This window comes from Amblyomma maculatum, chromosome 2 (genome assembly GCF_055883805.1).
Source record: "Amblyomma maculatum isolate TAMU_Amacu chromosome 2, ASM5588380v1, whole genome shotgun sequence".
NCBI classification, from domain to species: domain Eukaryota; kingdom Metazoa; phylum Arthropoda; class Arachnida; order Ixodida; family Ixodidae; genus Amblyomma; species Amblyomma maculatum.
Window position 1 is genome coordinate 202,734,470 of NC_139345.1, and position 17,177 is coordinate 202,751,646.

General features: G+C 48.8%; 1 protein-coding gene across 1 annotated transcript in view; it reads right to left on the bottom strand.

Moving 5' to 3' along the window:
• Positions 1–17,177, bottom strand: part of LOC146201088 (tachykinin-like peptides receptor 86C) — a 334,303-nt gene that overhangs the window by 162,000 nt on the left and 155,126 nt on the right. Inside the window, exon 2 of the mRNA XM_084592487.1 lies at positions 15,528–15,743. Within this exon, the coding sequence (XP_084448613.1) occupies positions 15,528–15,743 (216 nt within the window). The remainder of the gene's footprint in view (positions 1–15,527; positions 15,744–17,177) is intronic.

Here is a 17,177-nt window from a genome sequence, read left to right on the forward strand (position 1 = left end):
GGTGGAGTCAAAGTTATTATTTTTTGATGACGTCATCAAGATAGTTGACAAGTGACTCATCAGTGAAAAGATCCAATGCCCAGATCCCGGTCATCTCGCGCGCAACTTTAGCGCACGAGATTTCGTACTATGAGCCTAGACAGGATTTCACCTTAAAAATGAAAGACAAGGTTTTCGAGACGCAGTGCGGCAGAGGCGACTCCCGTCTGCACAGCTCCGAAACCTGCAGCGGATTCAGATTTCTTAATGATAATATTTAGCCTAACTACGGCCACCGCCATTTAAAGCCACCTGTCATCCAATACAGTTACCAACCCTGCTCGAGTGACTTAACCGTCGCAAACTTCCTAATTCCATCCCTCCGCCTGAGTCACTGCTGCCGCCTCACGTTGTGCCTGCCTTCGCTTGGAATACACTCAGTTGTCCGAACACCGGTTATCACGCCTTTACATTACTTGTTTAGCCTCTGGCTTGTTCGGCTTGATTTTTAATAAGACGATAAGAACCATGACCCAACCTGTGATCACCCTGTCTCTTAACGTACTTCTATTACCTTCCGTTCGACTAAAAAATTGGGATGGTGCACATTTATGCATTGTGAACGCAACACCTTAGGAAGTAACTTTTGTAAGACTCGCTTTATTACAGTAATGTTCAACATAAAACTTAATCAACCTTTTGAGCCTTCCGATTGCCTCTCAGCATACGCGAATACGCGCTGTCCGAGTCGGCCAGGGCGCTATGAAAGCAAGCTTTACCGAGCTGCTCAAAGCGATCTTCCCGAGGAGCTGGCTGGAAAGTTTGCTCAGTGCACAACGGGGAAGACAACCAAGAAGAGAGGAAAAAACTGCAAACTGACACGAATGAAAAATAGTTTATAGGAGCGTACGCGCATGACGTTCTAGAAATTCATGCATGCACGCACCCGAAACAGCCTTCGATTTCGCTTAAATGCAGCGTATCATAACGGGCCACTGGGACTCCAGTTGTCGGTTTTTTGTAGACACCTGCTAACAGATAAAGGAGAGCAGAACGCTGCATGTGGTCCGATGTGCGATTATAAGGCAATTAAGAGGGGAACATCACTACAAGACATCTACAGATGTTGGTCGAATTCTTTAGGGGAACAGAGAACACAAGCTCAAATTTCACCCCGCAAGGGCACAGCCGCATTTCTGGAGTGGTGGCGAATTGCGAAACGCCGGATGGCCGCCGGAGCAGACGCTCTGCTATCTTCTTGCGCACGAGCGGCGAAGAATTACGGTCTCCATAGATGCAAATCGGAGGTACCAGGTAGTATTGTCTCGTGGGCAGCCACAGAAGCAGGCGTAACGCTGAGGGTGGGACTCACGTGTGAACTTATGCAGATTCCTTTGTCAGGGTTTCCGCAAGACTTGTTTCCTACCGAATGGTCTCGTCCTGAGACGACTCGCGTTCTTTGTGGAAACGAAAAGAGCCAAGTTCCCTTTCCTGCGTAAACTCAGAAATGCTGCCAGTCGACAAACACTGCTTAGAGAGGTATCGAAAGAGTACAATCGCTTAATACCACGCATGAAGGGGACGCATGGAGGATTCTCCTGCGTCTCGCTCCCTGAGTGTGATTTGTTTTGCATACTTTCTGGGCTCTCTAAATGTTTTGCGAGCGCTTTGAAAGCGTGCGACGTCCGCGATCGACTCGCGTGTCTGAATGTGCCCTAAAGGACACCTACCTTTTCATTCCTAAGACGACCGAGATAATATCGAAGAACGAGGCACTTTTGTTGGAAGATGTGGCTTGCTGAGAAGCTTTTAATAACGAAAATATGTGTCAAGCGCAATACAAAAGCGCACTTATCTACACTATACTCACACGCAGGAGACCATTCGTGCTACAGGTTTCATGAGTGCAAACATAATATTAGGAAAGAATAACTATTATTTAATAAGAACAGAAATAAATGACACCAACAGTACATCGGTTTGACTGAACTTTGATTTCACCTGCCTCCGGCGTCAGCAAACCGGTTATGCCCCCTGCAGCGCAACGAATACGCATGGCTGTACATTACTATGCTTTTGAGCCTACTAGCATTCGTGCCCCAGAAGAAACATCTCTTTTAGAGGGTGAACTTATTTTGGACCGCAAGGTTTATTTTAGTAACGTCGTAACATAAAAACAAAACCTTACGTAGATCTCATGCTATATACTGCCAAAACCGATGGTCAGAAAATGAGCCGCTTCGTTTCACACTGCTGATAATAATTTTGCGCATGTTACTTATATTATATATGACAATATCTGTGAGCAGCGGACTTACTCCGGGATGCACTTAACTGTTTTCGCACACGTGGGAAACGTATTTCACGATCAATAGTGGCTCATGACCGTCTATCGTGTGCTCTGCACTGCGGACGTGAATAAATAGTTTCTAGGCGTTAAGTTTCATTCATGCGCGGCAGGTTGCCCAAACATCAAGACGGAATGCAGGCGCTATGTCCGTGCGCGAGCGCGTGCCAGAGAAAGCGCGGCGCACGCTGCGAAGGCAGTGAGTTGGGCCGGCTGCGTCACAGATGGCGCGGTCTATCAGGAGCCGCAGTGCCGCCCAGCGATGCTTTGGAGATTTGTAATCAGGGAGTAATTATTCACTTTCCCATATTGGACCACCACACAGCACATTGGTAACGGATCCAAAACCCCTCCAACCAGCACCAAAGGACCAGGAAGAGATCACCGACCACATAATTGATACACAAGGCCAGCACATCGGTCTCCGCATTTATACCGATGCCGCCCTTTATCATGACGATGACACCGGCATCACGTTTGCAACCACCACTTACTACCAAGAGGGTTCACAGCTGCACGCTACTAGCCACAGTGGTCGCAGGTGCTGGTCCGCAACAGAACTCGAGTTAACGGCCATCGACGAGGCCCTTCAACACTGCACGAAAGGAACAAATCGTTTCATCCACATCTACACCGACAGCCAAGAGGCTGTAAAAACTCGGCAAGCCCGTTCTTACAAAACCTCCGTACAACACCGCATCAAACAGCGCGGCCGCTACCTGCGAGCGACCTCACAAGTCTCAGTACGGATTCACTGGACACGTAAACATCACGCGCAAGGAACTGGGAACAGGACGGCCCACGGTACACACCAGACAAAGATCAGCTGCCCCAACTGTAGTGCTGACTCCGTTGATCTGCAGCACTTGATCTGTCCTGGCACGGCCGGCCTCCGCGCACGCTAAACATCTGCTCACCACATTCAGACTTACGAAGACGGGACAGCCCCCAATACCAACGCCAAGCGCAAGCTTAGTGCCCTGCTAGATTTCATGTCGGAGTCTGGTACCCTCAACCTCATCTAACGCACCCCCCTCACCTCTACGCCTCAGGGCATCCTCACGAATAAAGGTTTATGAATGAATACGCACAGATATCCACCCAAGCGCAGCCATAAGGCTACTAAGGAAAGCTATACAGCTTTTTCAGAAACTTCGTAGTTAAAAAAAAAAATCGTTCTGGTTCGGGGTTCGAAGCCGTCGCTCTACCAAGTCAGGATAGCCAGCAGATCAGATGGTAAGGCGAGAGCGAATATATCAGTAATTCAAAGTAGGAACGGTGATGGTCGAATGCTTTAGGAGAACCCTCAAGATGAAGTAGATTTAATTACTAGGTGACATCCATCCAATTCGCTCTCGCCCTACCACGCAATCTGCTGGCCGTCCTGGTTTGGCAGAGCGGCTGCCTAGGACAGGTGTTGGTTACGGGTTCTAATTCCGAAACTGAAGGAATTTTTCTTTGACTACGAACTTTCTGAGAAAGCTGTGTAGCTTTCCTTTGTAGCTTTGTAGCATGGCTGGGCTTGGATAGATGTGAATGCGTAATTACTTCGGTAATTATCAAGTAAAAATATTACTGCGAACAAAACCGTTTTAAGTCACAGTTTACAATGTGTAATAAAATGCAAGCCGCAATAAAGTTCTGACAAATCGGGATACAGATTTTTCCAAAGCGTCTCTTGACATTCAGAGAGAATAAAAGTAGGTTTCTTGGAGTGAAAGACACGAGAATGTGTAGCGTGGAAGTTTTGTGTTTCATATCGCAGGCAATACAACGCTTCCAAGTGCACGTTCATTGTATTTTTGTGTCACCTGAATGCACAGAATTGTCACGCTTCCATTATTTCACTCAATAGAGGGGACACAATTCATAATCATTCAGTCCTACAGCCGGTTCCATGGTTAGAACTGAAATCGCAACTGGACATCTGACGGCTGCCTGAAAGGCGTCTCAAGACACTTTTCTGGCTGCCATAGGCAAAAAGTCTCAACTGCGCACATGAATGAAGCCATCGAAGAAGCTCCTACTTTGACCTTTTCTAGCGGACTGTAAATCAGCGTTCGCTGTTCCCCTGCACCGTAGCATCTTCTCAGCGTTAGCAGCTCCAAATTATACGACTGAAAGTATATTCTGAACGGCAAAACACAAGTGCACACACGCAACCGAACCAACGAGACCGCGGCACGCCGACTAGAACTTGATAGATGCTTAAACTCCGCCAACCAGCGGAAAAGGGTATCGGTTATTGAACTTTGTCATCGTTTTTCTAGCTTGCCGTTCGCTACCGCCTCTTTTCCACGCGACTGGCCAAGACAGCGACTTGCTTTGGCCTGCATTCCTTTTCTTCTTATTCACAGCGGCATTTGCTTTTTATGGCAACGCCGCTTTGTACGTAATGACTAACTCGTAGCATTCTCTGAATGAGAGTAAGATTAGTATTTCGCCGAGGCGGCGCAGTGGTTAGGGCACACGACTATTGGGCCCAAGGATGCGGTATCGAATCCCGGCCGCGGTGGCCACTTTTCGGTAGTGGCGAAAGGCTAGGCGCCCGTGTGCTGTGCGATATCAGTGCACGTTAAACATTTCCGGAGCCCTCTACTACGGCGTCTCACATAGTCTGAACCGCCTTGGGACAATAGACCCCCAAAACCAAACCAGTAAGATTAATATATGTCTTCAAGACACGCCACTCAGTCGTAGGGCCAAAACGCATTTATTGGGTCTCCTTCTAACACCATTAAACCAACGAGATGCATCGTTGCTTATGTCTAATGAGTTCATCTCGCAACTTTGGGTCTCACAACCTTGGTCTTGAGTTTGAGCCTCAGTACTCGCCATAACTAATCGCAATTTATATATCAACGTCCTTCTTTGTCTATGCCGCAGGAAGCTCCCGACTAATTGTGGCTTCATTTGGACCTTTCCCTACTCTGCGATCACGAACGCGCATGCGCTGGCGACGGCGCCGGGCTTTTCTGCAACACGGGGTCCTTGCGCTATCCGGCCAAAGCAATAAAAAAATTTCGAGAGGACTGCAGAATCTGCAGTAGAGAAATGCGACAGCCTAAACGTTAAACATTGCTGCACATGGTAGATCACGCGCCCCTTGTCGAACACAACTAGCGTTTTGTTCAACTCATCAAAGTTGACCGGCATTCTGTAATTGGTTTACAGCAAAGGAAAGACGCAATATCTGTCACTGTCGGAATCTCGCTAACGCATTTCGAACGAGCAATGGCGGCCGCGGAAGCCACTGGGGTCCCGTATTAGGGACTCCACCTAGGAAGGGCACTAAGTCTGACCCCAGAGTAACCTCCATGTAACTCAATTTTAATAAACGTTTTCACCCCCCCCACCCGACGCATTTCGCGTGGAGTCTAGAAATAATTTCAGCCTAAAACCACCGATTAACACCGATGAAAGGCGAGCAGCCGCAAGCAAGCAAGTCACGAGGTCGCGGGAGGTAAACTCCGGCCGAGGCTGGAAGAAACATAAGCTTTAGTCCATCATTGTACGTATAGTTAACTTGCAGGGAAAGGCTACGACTGCTACAAACTAGCATCGAGCAGTGGAAAACGACAAAGTTTAAAGCGACAACTTCAGTTTATATAGATGCCAATAAAGTTTATTTCGGTTATAAACACCGTCTATGTAAGTATTTACAAGCTTATTATAAGAGCAGCCAAGTAGCAGACGACATGCGCCGCAGCGATAGGGGGCTGCTAAGGATGGAGGAGCCTTAGGGGCTGCAGGGTCACAGCGCCAATTTTGTCGTCATGAAGCGGAGAAGCTTTAACCACTCCAGACCTACTCATCTAGCCATCGTCTACAGACACTACAGAATAAATGCCGCAGGTTGCTAGACAGATTAAAACGAGACGCTTAAAACTTTAAAATGCCACATTTAACGAACATAGCAGCATATTAATTCTAGGGCATTCCTTGTCAGCTCCGCAAATACCTTTATTCCATCATTTAAAATTGTTTTTACAGGTCATCCGTATGCTATCTCGGATCGCAACCAAGAAGAACAGTATGCGAAAAAAAAAAAAGATACCCTTAGGCTAATACAGGCCTTTATCATCTGCAGTATAGTGTACGTGGCCCCGTACCTTCGTATGAGGAAAACCGATCTAAACCACCTGGACGTTATCATTCGAACTGCTTATAAGAAGGCGCTCGGGTTACCCATGAAAGCATCTACGCAGCGTCTGCTACAACTGGGCTGCACAATACGGCTGATGAACTGATTAGCGCCCTTCTTACAAGCCAGGTAATGCGACTGGCCACAACCAAGACTGGTCGCAGGGTCTTAGAAAGTTTGAACATTTGAACGTTTGCTTTCCACGACAAGTGGCTGGGAGACAAGATATACCTCAAAAGTGGAAGAGCAAATTCCTTACTCTTCCGCTGCCCAAAAACATGCGCCCGGAGCATCATCATACTAGACGAGTGGCGAGAAGCAAGATGAACGAATCTTATTCAAGAGAAGAAGGAGCCTTCTTCGTGGACGCTGCGGGTTCTGTAGCGGGGATATCAACAATATCAGTGGTGCACCAAATGCAGGTCGTAGACGGGCTCTCAGTTCGTAACAGGGATACGCAGGCTATGGAGGAAGTGGCGATAGCCCTAGCCGCAACGCACTCTGCATCGAAATACATAGTTACAGATTCCCAGGTAGCTTATAGAAACTCTATGCGTGGCAGAATCACGCCGCTAGCCTGCAAAATTCTGAGTCAGTGTAGGAGTTCAGCTGCACAGGAGGAGCTAATATGGGTAGCAGGTCACCAGGGAGTTGAAGGAAACGAGCGCGCACACGCTTCGGCCCGAGCTTTTCTTCCCCGGAATCCTTCTATACGTCCTCCCTTGCTGATTTATGCTCCCCCTCTCCGTTAACAATATATTCAGATATATTACAGCAATTACGCCTTGAAAGGCAGACATTTAATAATCCAGCCACACTTCACGCCATTGAGCCCGAATCCTTTTCGGCGCAGTGCAAATTTCGTGGCCAGAAGGCAAACGTATACCATATGGTATGGGCTTGTCAACAAAATACCTGTATTAATATTGCCGCAATGTTATCTTACTGACGCCGCCATGTGGCGAGCTCGAGAAACTGGCACGCGCTCGCCTTCTTCGCTCTCGGTGCTCGCCCGCCAGTCGGTTCCGTGCCTTATCTTGCCGGTGCTTTTACTTAGTTGTGAGTAAACCTGCTGAATCAGTTTCACTGGCTTCTGTGACATTTTTTGTGGAGCTTCTGGGTAGACCCCATGTACGAAGAGCCCCTGGCTGCCCCCTACGCCCTTATACACACCGTGGACACGACACCTGTGCACAAGGCGAGTCGTCGCTTGAGAGGATTAGCTCCCGAGTGTGGTCCTCTTGTTTCCTCACCGCGAACCACGATGACTACAGCGGCAATCCAGACCATTCAGCTTCCCGTGAGTGCCCAGCAGCTAATCTTCCATACTCCGCGTATGCCCACGCCGTTCCATGGCGACAAGTTCTAAGACGTTGAGGACTGGCTGACCAGCTACGACCGGGTCGCTGTGTTTAATGCGTGGGACGAGGAGCGGAAATTGCAGAATGTTTATTTCGCACTTGAGGATGCCGCCAAGATGTGGTTCGAAAACCATGAGGCTACCATTTCCACCTGGCAGGATTTCCGGCGGCAGCTGCTCGCAACATTTGGCAACGATGCAAGAAAAGAGATGGCCGAACTCGCTCTACAGTCCCGAGCACAGCGGCCTAATGAAAGCATCGCCATGTTTGTGGAAGAAATGATTCGCCTTTTCAACCGGGCGGATCCGTCCATGTCGGAGGTAAAGAAGGTGCGCCACCTTATGCAAGGCGTCAGGGAGCAGCTGTTCGTTGGCCTTGTACGTGACCCTCCACGTAGTGTGGCTGATTTTACGAAAGAAGCAACAAGCATCGAGCGTGCCTTGAATCAGCGATTTGTACATTTTGATCGCTCTGCGAACATCGCTGCCGTAGACTTCCGTTTGCCAATGGCCGGAAACGACTGGGAAGCCCTTCGCGAACTTATTCGAAGCATCGTGCGCGAAGAGCTGCAAAAGCTGCCCTTTCTCGAACAACATCCACGTGTTGGGGGCATCTCGGATATCGTGCGCGAAGAGCTCCGCCAAGCAGTGCCATCAGTACCGTCACCCCAGCCGCCTGCGCCACAGATCATGACGTACAGCGACGTGTTGCGTACCCCTGCGCCTGAACCATCGGCACCCTGCAACCCTGCTTCTCCCGCTCGTCCTCCACCCCAATATCCAGTTTCAACTGGTGTGCCTAAAGTTCGCAAAGCACACGTGTGGCGCACGCCGAACAATCTGCCTTTGTGCTTTCCCTGTGGCGAAGCTGGTCACGTTCTGCCCCACTGTCTGTACAGTCGGATGGGCTTGCGCGGATTTTCCCCGGATGCCCCTCGGCCGCGCTATGCCGAACGACCTTGGGACATCGACCAATACCTCAGCGACCACGTACCACCTGCGTCCCTCCAGCGACGACAGTCCAGGTCACCATCGCCGGGACAGTTTTCCACCAGCCGCCGTTCTTCCTTCAGGCAGTCCCCAAGTCCGCACCGGGAAAACTGAAGACGGCGACCCTCGGGGGTAAGGCCGCCGTCGATGGACACTACGACCAACATCCTCCGCTCACCGATTCGATCACACAGACCGACCTTCGACCCTTTGCTCCGACCAACAGTCCGACCACTTTTCGACGATCGCCGAAGCTTTCCTCCGACGCCCCAATCGACGCACCGCATGACCAACGAGTCCGACGACCTCCCGACGATCACAGAAGCTTACCTTCGACGCCGCAATTCGACGCAACGAACGACCCGTCAGCCCGACGATCCCTGACGCGCCCCACTTTGTCGACGGTGAGCTGCATTCCGCCGAGATACCGATCGTCGTTGACAACCACAACACGACTGCCCTTATAGATACCGGCGCTGAGTTTTGCGTTATGAGTCATGGCCTTTCTACCATTCTGCGAAAGTCCTGACTCCTTGGCACGGAGCTCCGATAAGGACAGCCGGCGGGCATGTGGTAACGCCACTCGGAGTGTGCGCCGCTCGCGTCGAGATTCACCACGTAACTTTCTCGTGTTGCTTCGTTATGCTAGCAGAGTGCTCCAAGGACCTGATTCTCGGCCTTGATTTTCTTAGAGAAAATGACGCAATCATCGACCTCCGTGACTTCATGGTGACTTTTTCCACTCACCGCGCAATTTCCGACTAGTACACACAGCACAGCGACGACTACACAGGCAGGCCAGTTTTCCGAGTGTGCGACGACCATATCACTCTACCTCCACGCACCAGCTTGTTTGTTACAATGCAGTGCGACAACCCCCCCGCCTTTCAAGGCCTCGCGGAAACGATCGTGAATTTATTGTTAAGCTTACAAGTCTGCGTCGCTCGGGGGGTTTTTGCCTTGAGAAATAAACGAACTGAACTGCTTTTAACGAACTTCAGTGACGAATACCGCCATTTACCGCTAGGCACAGCTTTCGCTTATTTCGACGAAGTCAGTGCGCCATCCGCTCATTGCGCCCTTTCGCTGGCCAACGAGAACCCTCCCGAGAGCACTGGACATACCGTTCAAACTGACGTGAATCCTGCTTTGTCTCTTACCCAGAAACGCCGCCTTCAAGCAATTCTGGACACTTACCGTGACTGCTTTGCCGTCACTTCTAAAGTGAAACAGACGTCAGTAGCCAAACATCGAATTATAGTTGAGCCCACCGAGCGCCCTATCCGCCAACACCCCTACCGAGTATCGGCGAAAGAACGAGAGGCTATTCGAGCGCAGGTTGATGAAATGCTCCGCGATGATGTGATCCAGCCGTCTACAAGCCCATGGGCCTCACCAGTCGTGCTGGTCGCTTAAAAGGACGGAACACTCAGATTCTGCGTCGACTATAGGAGGCTTAACAAAATTACGAAAAAGAACGTCTACTCATTGCCTCGAATCGATGACTCGTTAGACCGACTCCACCACACCCGATACTTTTCATCGCTCGATCTACGCAGTGGATACTGGCAGATCGAAGTCGACGAACGTGATCGAGAGAAAACCGCATTCATTACTCCTGACGGACTGTAGGAATTTAAGGTGCTTCCCTTCGGTTTGTGTTCCGCTCCCGCAACCTTTCAAAGAATGATGGACACTGTCCTAGCCGGCCTCAAATGGCAGACGTGCCTCGTCTACCTTGACGACGTTGTCATTTTCTCTGCGACCTACGAGGAGCACCTCAAACGATTGACGGCTGTGCTAAATGCCATCCGCGGGGCCGGACTCTCACTAAAACCAGAAAAATGCCACTTTGCATTTCAACAGCTCAAGTTTCTGGGTCACGTCGTGAGTGCTGAGGGAATTAGCCCTGATCCAGAGAAGACGGCTGCCGTAGCTGCTTTCCCGACCCCCACTGATAAAAGTTTCGTGCGTCGGTTTTTGGGCCTCTGTGCATATTACAGGAGATTTGTGCACGACTTCTCCCGAATAGCGGAGCCATTGACTCGTCTAACAAAGGACGACCAGCCTTTCATCTGGGCCGACGAGCAGAAAAGGGCCTTCGAGGAGCTTCGCAAGCGCCTTCAAACAACGCCCGTACTTGGCCACTTCGACTAGGAGGCCGACACAGAATTGCATACCGACGCCAGTAACGTTGGTCTCGGTGCAGTTCTCGTTCAGTGGCAAGAAGGCATTGAGCGAATAATTGCTTACGCCAGCCACACCCTGTCTCGTTACGAAGCGAATTATTCTACTATCGAAAAGGAGTGCCTTGCAGTTATGTGGGCGGCAACAAAACTTCGGCCGTTTTCGTATGGGCGGCCGTTTAGAGTGGTCAGCGACCACCACTCACTCTGTTGGTTAGCGAACCTTAAAGATCCTTCAGGCAGGTTAGCCCGCTGGAGTCTCCGCTTACACGAGTTCGACGTCACTATTGTGTACAAGTCCGGCAAGAAACACAGTGACGCTGACTGCCTATCCCGAGACCCTATCCTGTGTTCTTCAAGTGAAACAGATGACTCCGTCTTTCTTGGCGCTCTCTCGACGCCAGATCTCGCTCAACAGCAGCGATACACTGAACTGCGGCCCCTCATCGATTACCTCGAAGGAACCGCCTCATCGCCGCCTCGCCTTTTCACGCGTGGCCTGTCGTCGTTCTGCTTGCATGACGGCGTCCTCTACAAGAAAAACTACGCTTTCACAGACATTCAGTATCTGCTGGTTGTTCGAACGCCGCTCCGTACCGACGTTTTGCAGGCATGCCGCGACGAGCTTTCTGCCGGACATCTCGGTTTTTCGCGCACCTTGGCACGAGTACGACAAATATATTACTGGCCCAAGCTTGCCGCTATGGTTCAGCGCTATGTTAGGACGTGCCGTGATTGCCAACGTCGGAAGATACCACCTGTCAAGCCGGCCGGCCTGCTGCAGCCTATTGTTCCTCCGCGAGTACCTTTTCACCAAGTCGGTATGTACTTGTTCGCCCATTTCCTACGTCATCATTGGGCAACCGGTACATTATAGTCGTCACAGATTATCTAACCCGCTATTGTGAGACGAAAGCTCTTCTCAGCGGCACGTGTACTGATATTGCGAACTTTGTCATCTTTAATCTAGTCCTTCGTCACGGTGCCCCTGCGATCGTTTTAACTGACAAAGGCACGGTATTTACTCCAGCTCTAACCCAGGAAGTGATGCGGCTCAGTGGCACTTGTCATCGCAGAAGAACAGCTTACCACTTTCAGACGAATGGCCTTACTGAGCGACTAAGACCATCGCCGATATGCTTTCTATGTACGTCGACGAAGACCATAAGAACTGGGACCAGATACTACCGTATGCAACATTTGCGTATAACACGGCAGTCCAGGAAACGACCCGCTTCACACCGTTTCGCTCGGTGTACGGTCGCGAGGCTGTCACCATGCTGGACGCAGTGCTACTGCCAGATGTTGCCCACCCATCGATTGCCGGTGCCAACCAATTCGTCCAGCATGCCGAGGCCGCTCGCCAGCTGGCTAGACTGAGAGTCCGGACACAGCAAGTTAAAGATGCTCGACGGTATAACCTTAGTCACAGGGAGGTAATTTACAACCCGGGCGATCAGGTTTGGGTGTGGACACCTGTTCGCCAGCGGGGTCGCTCCGAGAAGCTTCTGCGCCACTACTTCGGTCCGTACGAAGTACAACGCAAACTCAGCGACGTCACCTACGAAGTGATCCCGCAAGGAACTGTTCGCTCACCCCGACGGCAAGCACAATCGGAAGTCGTACATATCGCCAGGATAAAGCCCTTCTACTCCCGCTAGGTCAAGCTGCACGATTTTTTTTTTTTGCTTCCTTTAACTGCTTTATGTGAGCGCGGCATCCTCGCCGACTACGGTTATCCTCGACCTCGCCACTTTTCCACCGGGAGGGGCAATGCCGCGATGTTATCTTACTGGCACCGCCATGTGGCGAACTCGGGAGACTGGTACGCGCTCGTCTTCTTCGCTCTCGGTGCTGGCCCGCCAGTCGGTTCCGTGCCTTATCTTGCCGGTGCTTTTACGTAGTTGTGAGTAAACCTGCTGAACCAGTTTCTCTGGCTTCTGTGACAATATAATAAATCAGCCAACTTGGGAAGGCTGGGAGGCGGCCCTGTCCAGCTCGGACCTCGAGAAACGAGCCCTCATCGAAAGAACACGGACAGCGGCTTTTACCAACGGTGTACCGGACTAGAGACCCGAATGCCTTCCCTTAATCTAAGCCAATGTCAATAAATGTTCGAGATCATCATCATCGTTGTTAGTGATTAGTTCCGCCTTTCCCTGATTCAGTGGCAATGTGTGCTCTATTAGGTTTTATTTATTTTTATTTATTTTTTATTTACACAGTACTTCTAGCCGTGCAAAAGGCCGTAGCAGGAGTGGGCTATACACAGCTCAAATACCAAAATAAATCCATCAATAACTTTATTTCATGATATCAACAAAAACTGGGCACTGCTTCATGAAAAGGAATATTCAGCAATCGCTAAATGCATAATTAAAACGAAAAAAGTGAAGCATGTTTTAAAAAAAAGAAGGCAGCCTAGCTTGAACATTGAAGGGAAACAGAAATATAACACCACATACGCATTGATAATCAACTATAAAAATACAATATATTGCTCACCTCGCAAAAAGTACGTGAATTGATCATCGGTATGAGCTATTAGTATGATGACAAATGGGATTTAGGATGTCCTTGCTGGATATTTCACCATTTATGCTGGAAGTCTGTGCCATTCATTGTATGTACGGGGAAAGAATAACTGCATGAACAGTTCGCTACGAAATATTCCTTCAGCTTTTCGGAATGGTATGAACGTGTGTGCCTCCTGCTAACAGTATGTATATAGGTATCACTGTTTATTCCAAGCTTATCATAAAAAATTAGCACATGTTTTAAACGATCACAATGACGGCGTCCCTTTTTACCCTGGGTATTTGAAGATGTCCGCCAACTAAGAATTAAAAGCAAATCTAGAAGCTTTCTTCTGGATGCGTACAATCTTGTTTATGTTTGTGTGTAACGATCCCACGCCTGATTCAACCATCATTCTCCGTGTATTTCTATTTTTTTCTATCCTATGAGTGAAATTGTAAGCGTCACTGTTTCCTTCTACTTGATTACTGATGTGCACTGGATTGATTACTTGCACTGGATGAATGAACTTCTAGAGTGTTATCAGTTCTTCTTCCTTTACTCCATCGTAATTGTGGACGTTACATTTACTTCCAGCGAGTGAAATTTATGCTGTCCTTTGCATTGCACGCCCTATATTTTTCTTTACATTGGAATCAATGTCGCTGTGAGGCTGTATATTATACAGGAGCTCTGTAAGCTATCACTGATGAAAGCTTTTACACCCTACGTCACTTTCTTGTTGTGGAACTTGTATAAGACACCAAGGTATATACCAGTCGAAAAAAAAAATTAAACTACAGAACCATGTAGAAAATAGAACATATTCTTTACTTCTGTCGTACTTCTTGTAGTCGTGTAGTACTTGCATGTAGTCCGTAGTTTCGAAATAAAATTCTCATGTTACTACAAGAATTCCTGTTCACAACAGGTTGGCAGTCAAAAACCGTACATCAATTCTTCTGCGAGAAAAGTAAATTCACTGCAGGGCTTTTCGAATGGGAGTGTTCTTATTTTTATTATAATTATTTTAGATGACAGCATCTTAAATTGAATATGGCGGCTCCAGTAAGACCATGTATGACGGTGAAGCCCTCTGGTAGGGTGGAGTGTTTTCCGGCGGCACGAAAAAGGTAGGAGAGCGTTGTTCGCATCTGCTATCACCGCGCTTTCGCATTACGCAGCGCAGGACGAGCATCAACTGCGCGTGAATTTAACACTACCCGCAATAAAAAAAAAAGAAAGTAAATATTGGTCAGCTCTTTCATCCGTATACTTGAGGCTCTTTGGTTTGGCATCAAGTCGCAAATCCGATCGTCTCAAGATTAGGCCGCACTTTTGTGAAATAATCTGGTTGTCCACTTCTAGAAGGAAAAACTACAGACAGTGTCATCTATTTATTTCTGAAGGTGCTGTTGCCTGATAATTTCAGACATGGGGGCTAGCGCACAAACGAAAAAGAAAACACATAAAAATAGGAGAGACGACAGCACAGACGCTTGTCCTAACGTGTGTCTGTTCCCTTTCCGTTTTTGAGTGTGTCTGTTTTTTTGCGGTAACCACTTTGTCGGCATCCAATAACCAACTAGCCCAATGGAAAGCCTGGACTGCTTGACAAAGCCGTTTGCAGCCAGGAGGTTTCTGTCAGCTGCCTTCTTCAGCCCTTCTAAATTAGCGCACATGTATCCAGCACAATACAATCCAAATTGTAAACACTGCGGCGAAATAGCAGGATATGATCACATATTATGGAGCTGCAAAAAAGCGCCGCCACCAGCGGACCTACTACCAGTCCCTTCTCTAGAGCGGTGGGAGGCTATACTGGCCAGCTGAGACCCGTTAACGCAAGTTCGGGCTACTGAGTGGGCTCAAAAGGTCGCCGAGAGCGAAGGTCTTGAGGCCATCTAAGTGTAGCGCCCACAAATCGCTCATTGCTGACAATAAATGTTTTCCAATCCAATCCAATCTGTCAGCTTGGCTTTTACGCCGCGTTGGTGCACTCACATGTAGTCGGCCACCGACACTCCTGGGATGCCGTCGGGCCACACCAGGAGGCAGACGGTGCGCACGCTCCTGTCCGCATAGCGGTAGGAGCGGGTACGCGAGAAGAGCAGCGTGGGCAGCGACAGCAGCGCCGCAGCCGCCCAGATGGCCGCCATGGTGGCCGCCGCTTCCCAGCGTGACAGCCGGCGGCCCAGGGCGTGCAGTACAGCGTTGCACCTGGGGGAAAAGAAGAGGGATCTTGAATCCTCCTGGAAACCCCCTTACCTGACTGGGTTAGCACAGTCAAAAGATAAAACGTCGTTCATTAACTACAGTATTTACAAGGGTATAACGAGTTCTTTTTAATTCGAAAGCATTAAACAGTTATATTGGAGAGGGCAAACCGTGGACGCAAAATGCTGATCCAGGAGGCTTAGTGTGGAGTAGTACATATTGCCCCTTTCCAGTAACCTATTAGTAGTGTGACTTTCTGTCGTGGCGTTGGTCAGGTGCACAGAGAAAGTGTGACAGATACTGCTCCTTGCCTTAGGTTATGTAAAAATAAACAATGACAGTGATGATGATAACTAATATTAACACTATAAAGTAATAACAAAAATAAATACTGGCATTGGTGAAAATGTAATAAATGGAACGAAAACGAAAATGACAAGTAAAAAGAACCAAGGTAAAACAATAAGAGTAAAGTAAAAGTAAAACAACAAAACATATTTATACAAACACGTTAATAAGTAAAAATTACAGAAACGTCGAGGCAGTACTAATGCTTTCGAATTCTACTAATGCAACTTCTGCCATGGCTTCAAATGTTTTTCGCGAAATATTATTGTCGACAATGCACTTCGAGTTAAGTTTGGAACAAAGGTCCGAATAACGCGTTTTTTGTTACGCTGCTCGTCAAGATGGCTGCTCGCAAGAAAGCTGCAGCAGAACCTCCCGAGTGGCTCTCAAGGCCTTTGTTGTGTATGCGTGAATGTTAGTGTGTCTTATGTAAATAACGTATGTAAATAGCATTTGTGTGATTTTTGTTGATTTTCATCTCGTGTCAAGACCAGGCAATACAGAAAAAAGAAAGTCGCGAAGAGAAAGCAACGTTTTGGCGACCTCGTGCCATAAAACGAAAAAAAAAAGTAAAGAAAAAAAAAACAATCATGAGTATATGCCACAAGGTGGCGCTGTGCAGCAACGGACGATGGTGAAGTGGCCAAAGTAGGGTTCAAAGCGACAGCGGCTTCGGACGCATCAGGTGAACGTGACGCTTCACATTGTGTTAGATCAGAACAGTGCATGGTTTAAATTACAACATCGCGTTATAAAAGTAATATTTTTAAGGCGAAATCCTTTAATGGTTCGTGCTGCCGTGGACAAAGTGTGTCCCGCTTTTGCGGCGTTTTGATTGGCCGAGGCGGAGTGCGTCCCTGCCATCTGCAATGCCGCACTTGAACGCGCGCCAAGGAACACCACGCGACAGGGAGCGATGGTGTACCGTCCAAACTCAACCTTGCCGGAGAAAGTGTGATATATACTGCGCGGGGAAGGGGTGGCTGATCCTGGTCCTGATGGGGCTGGGACGTGCTAGCCTGGCCACCGACTTTTTATCAGCTGTAGGCCGTCACTACACCCGCCACCGCTTCGGTGGAGGACGACGGT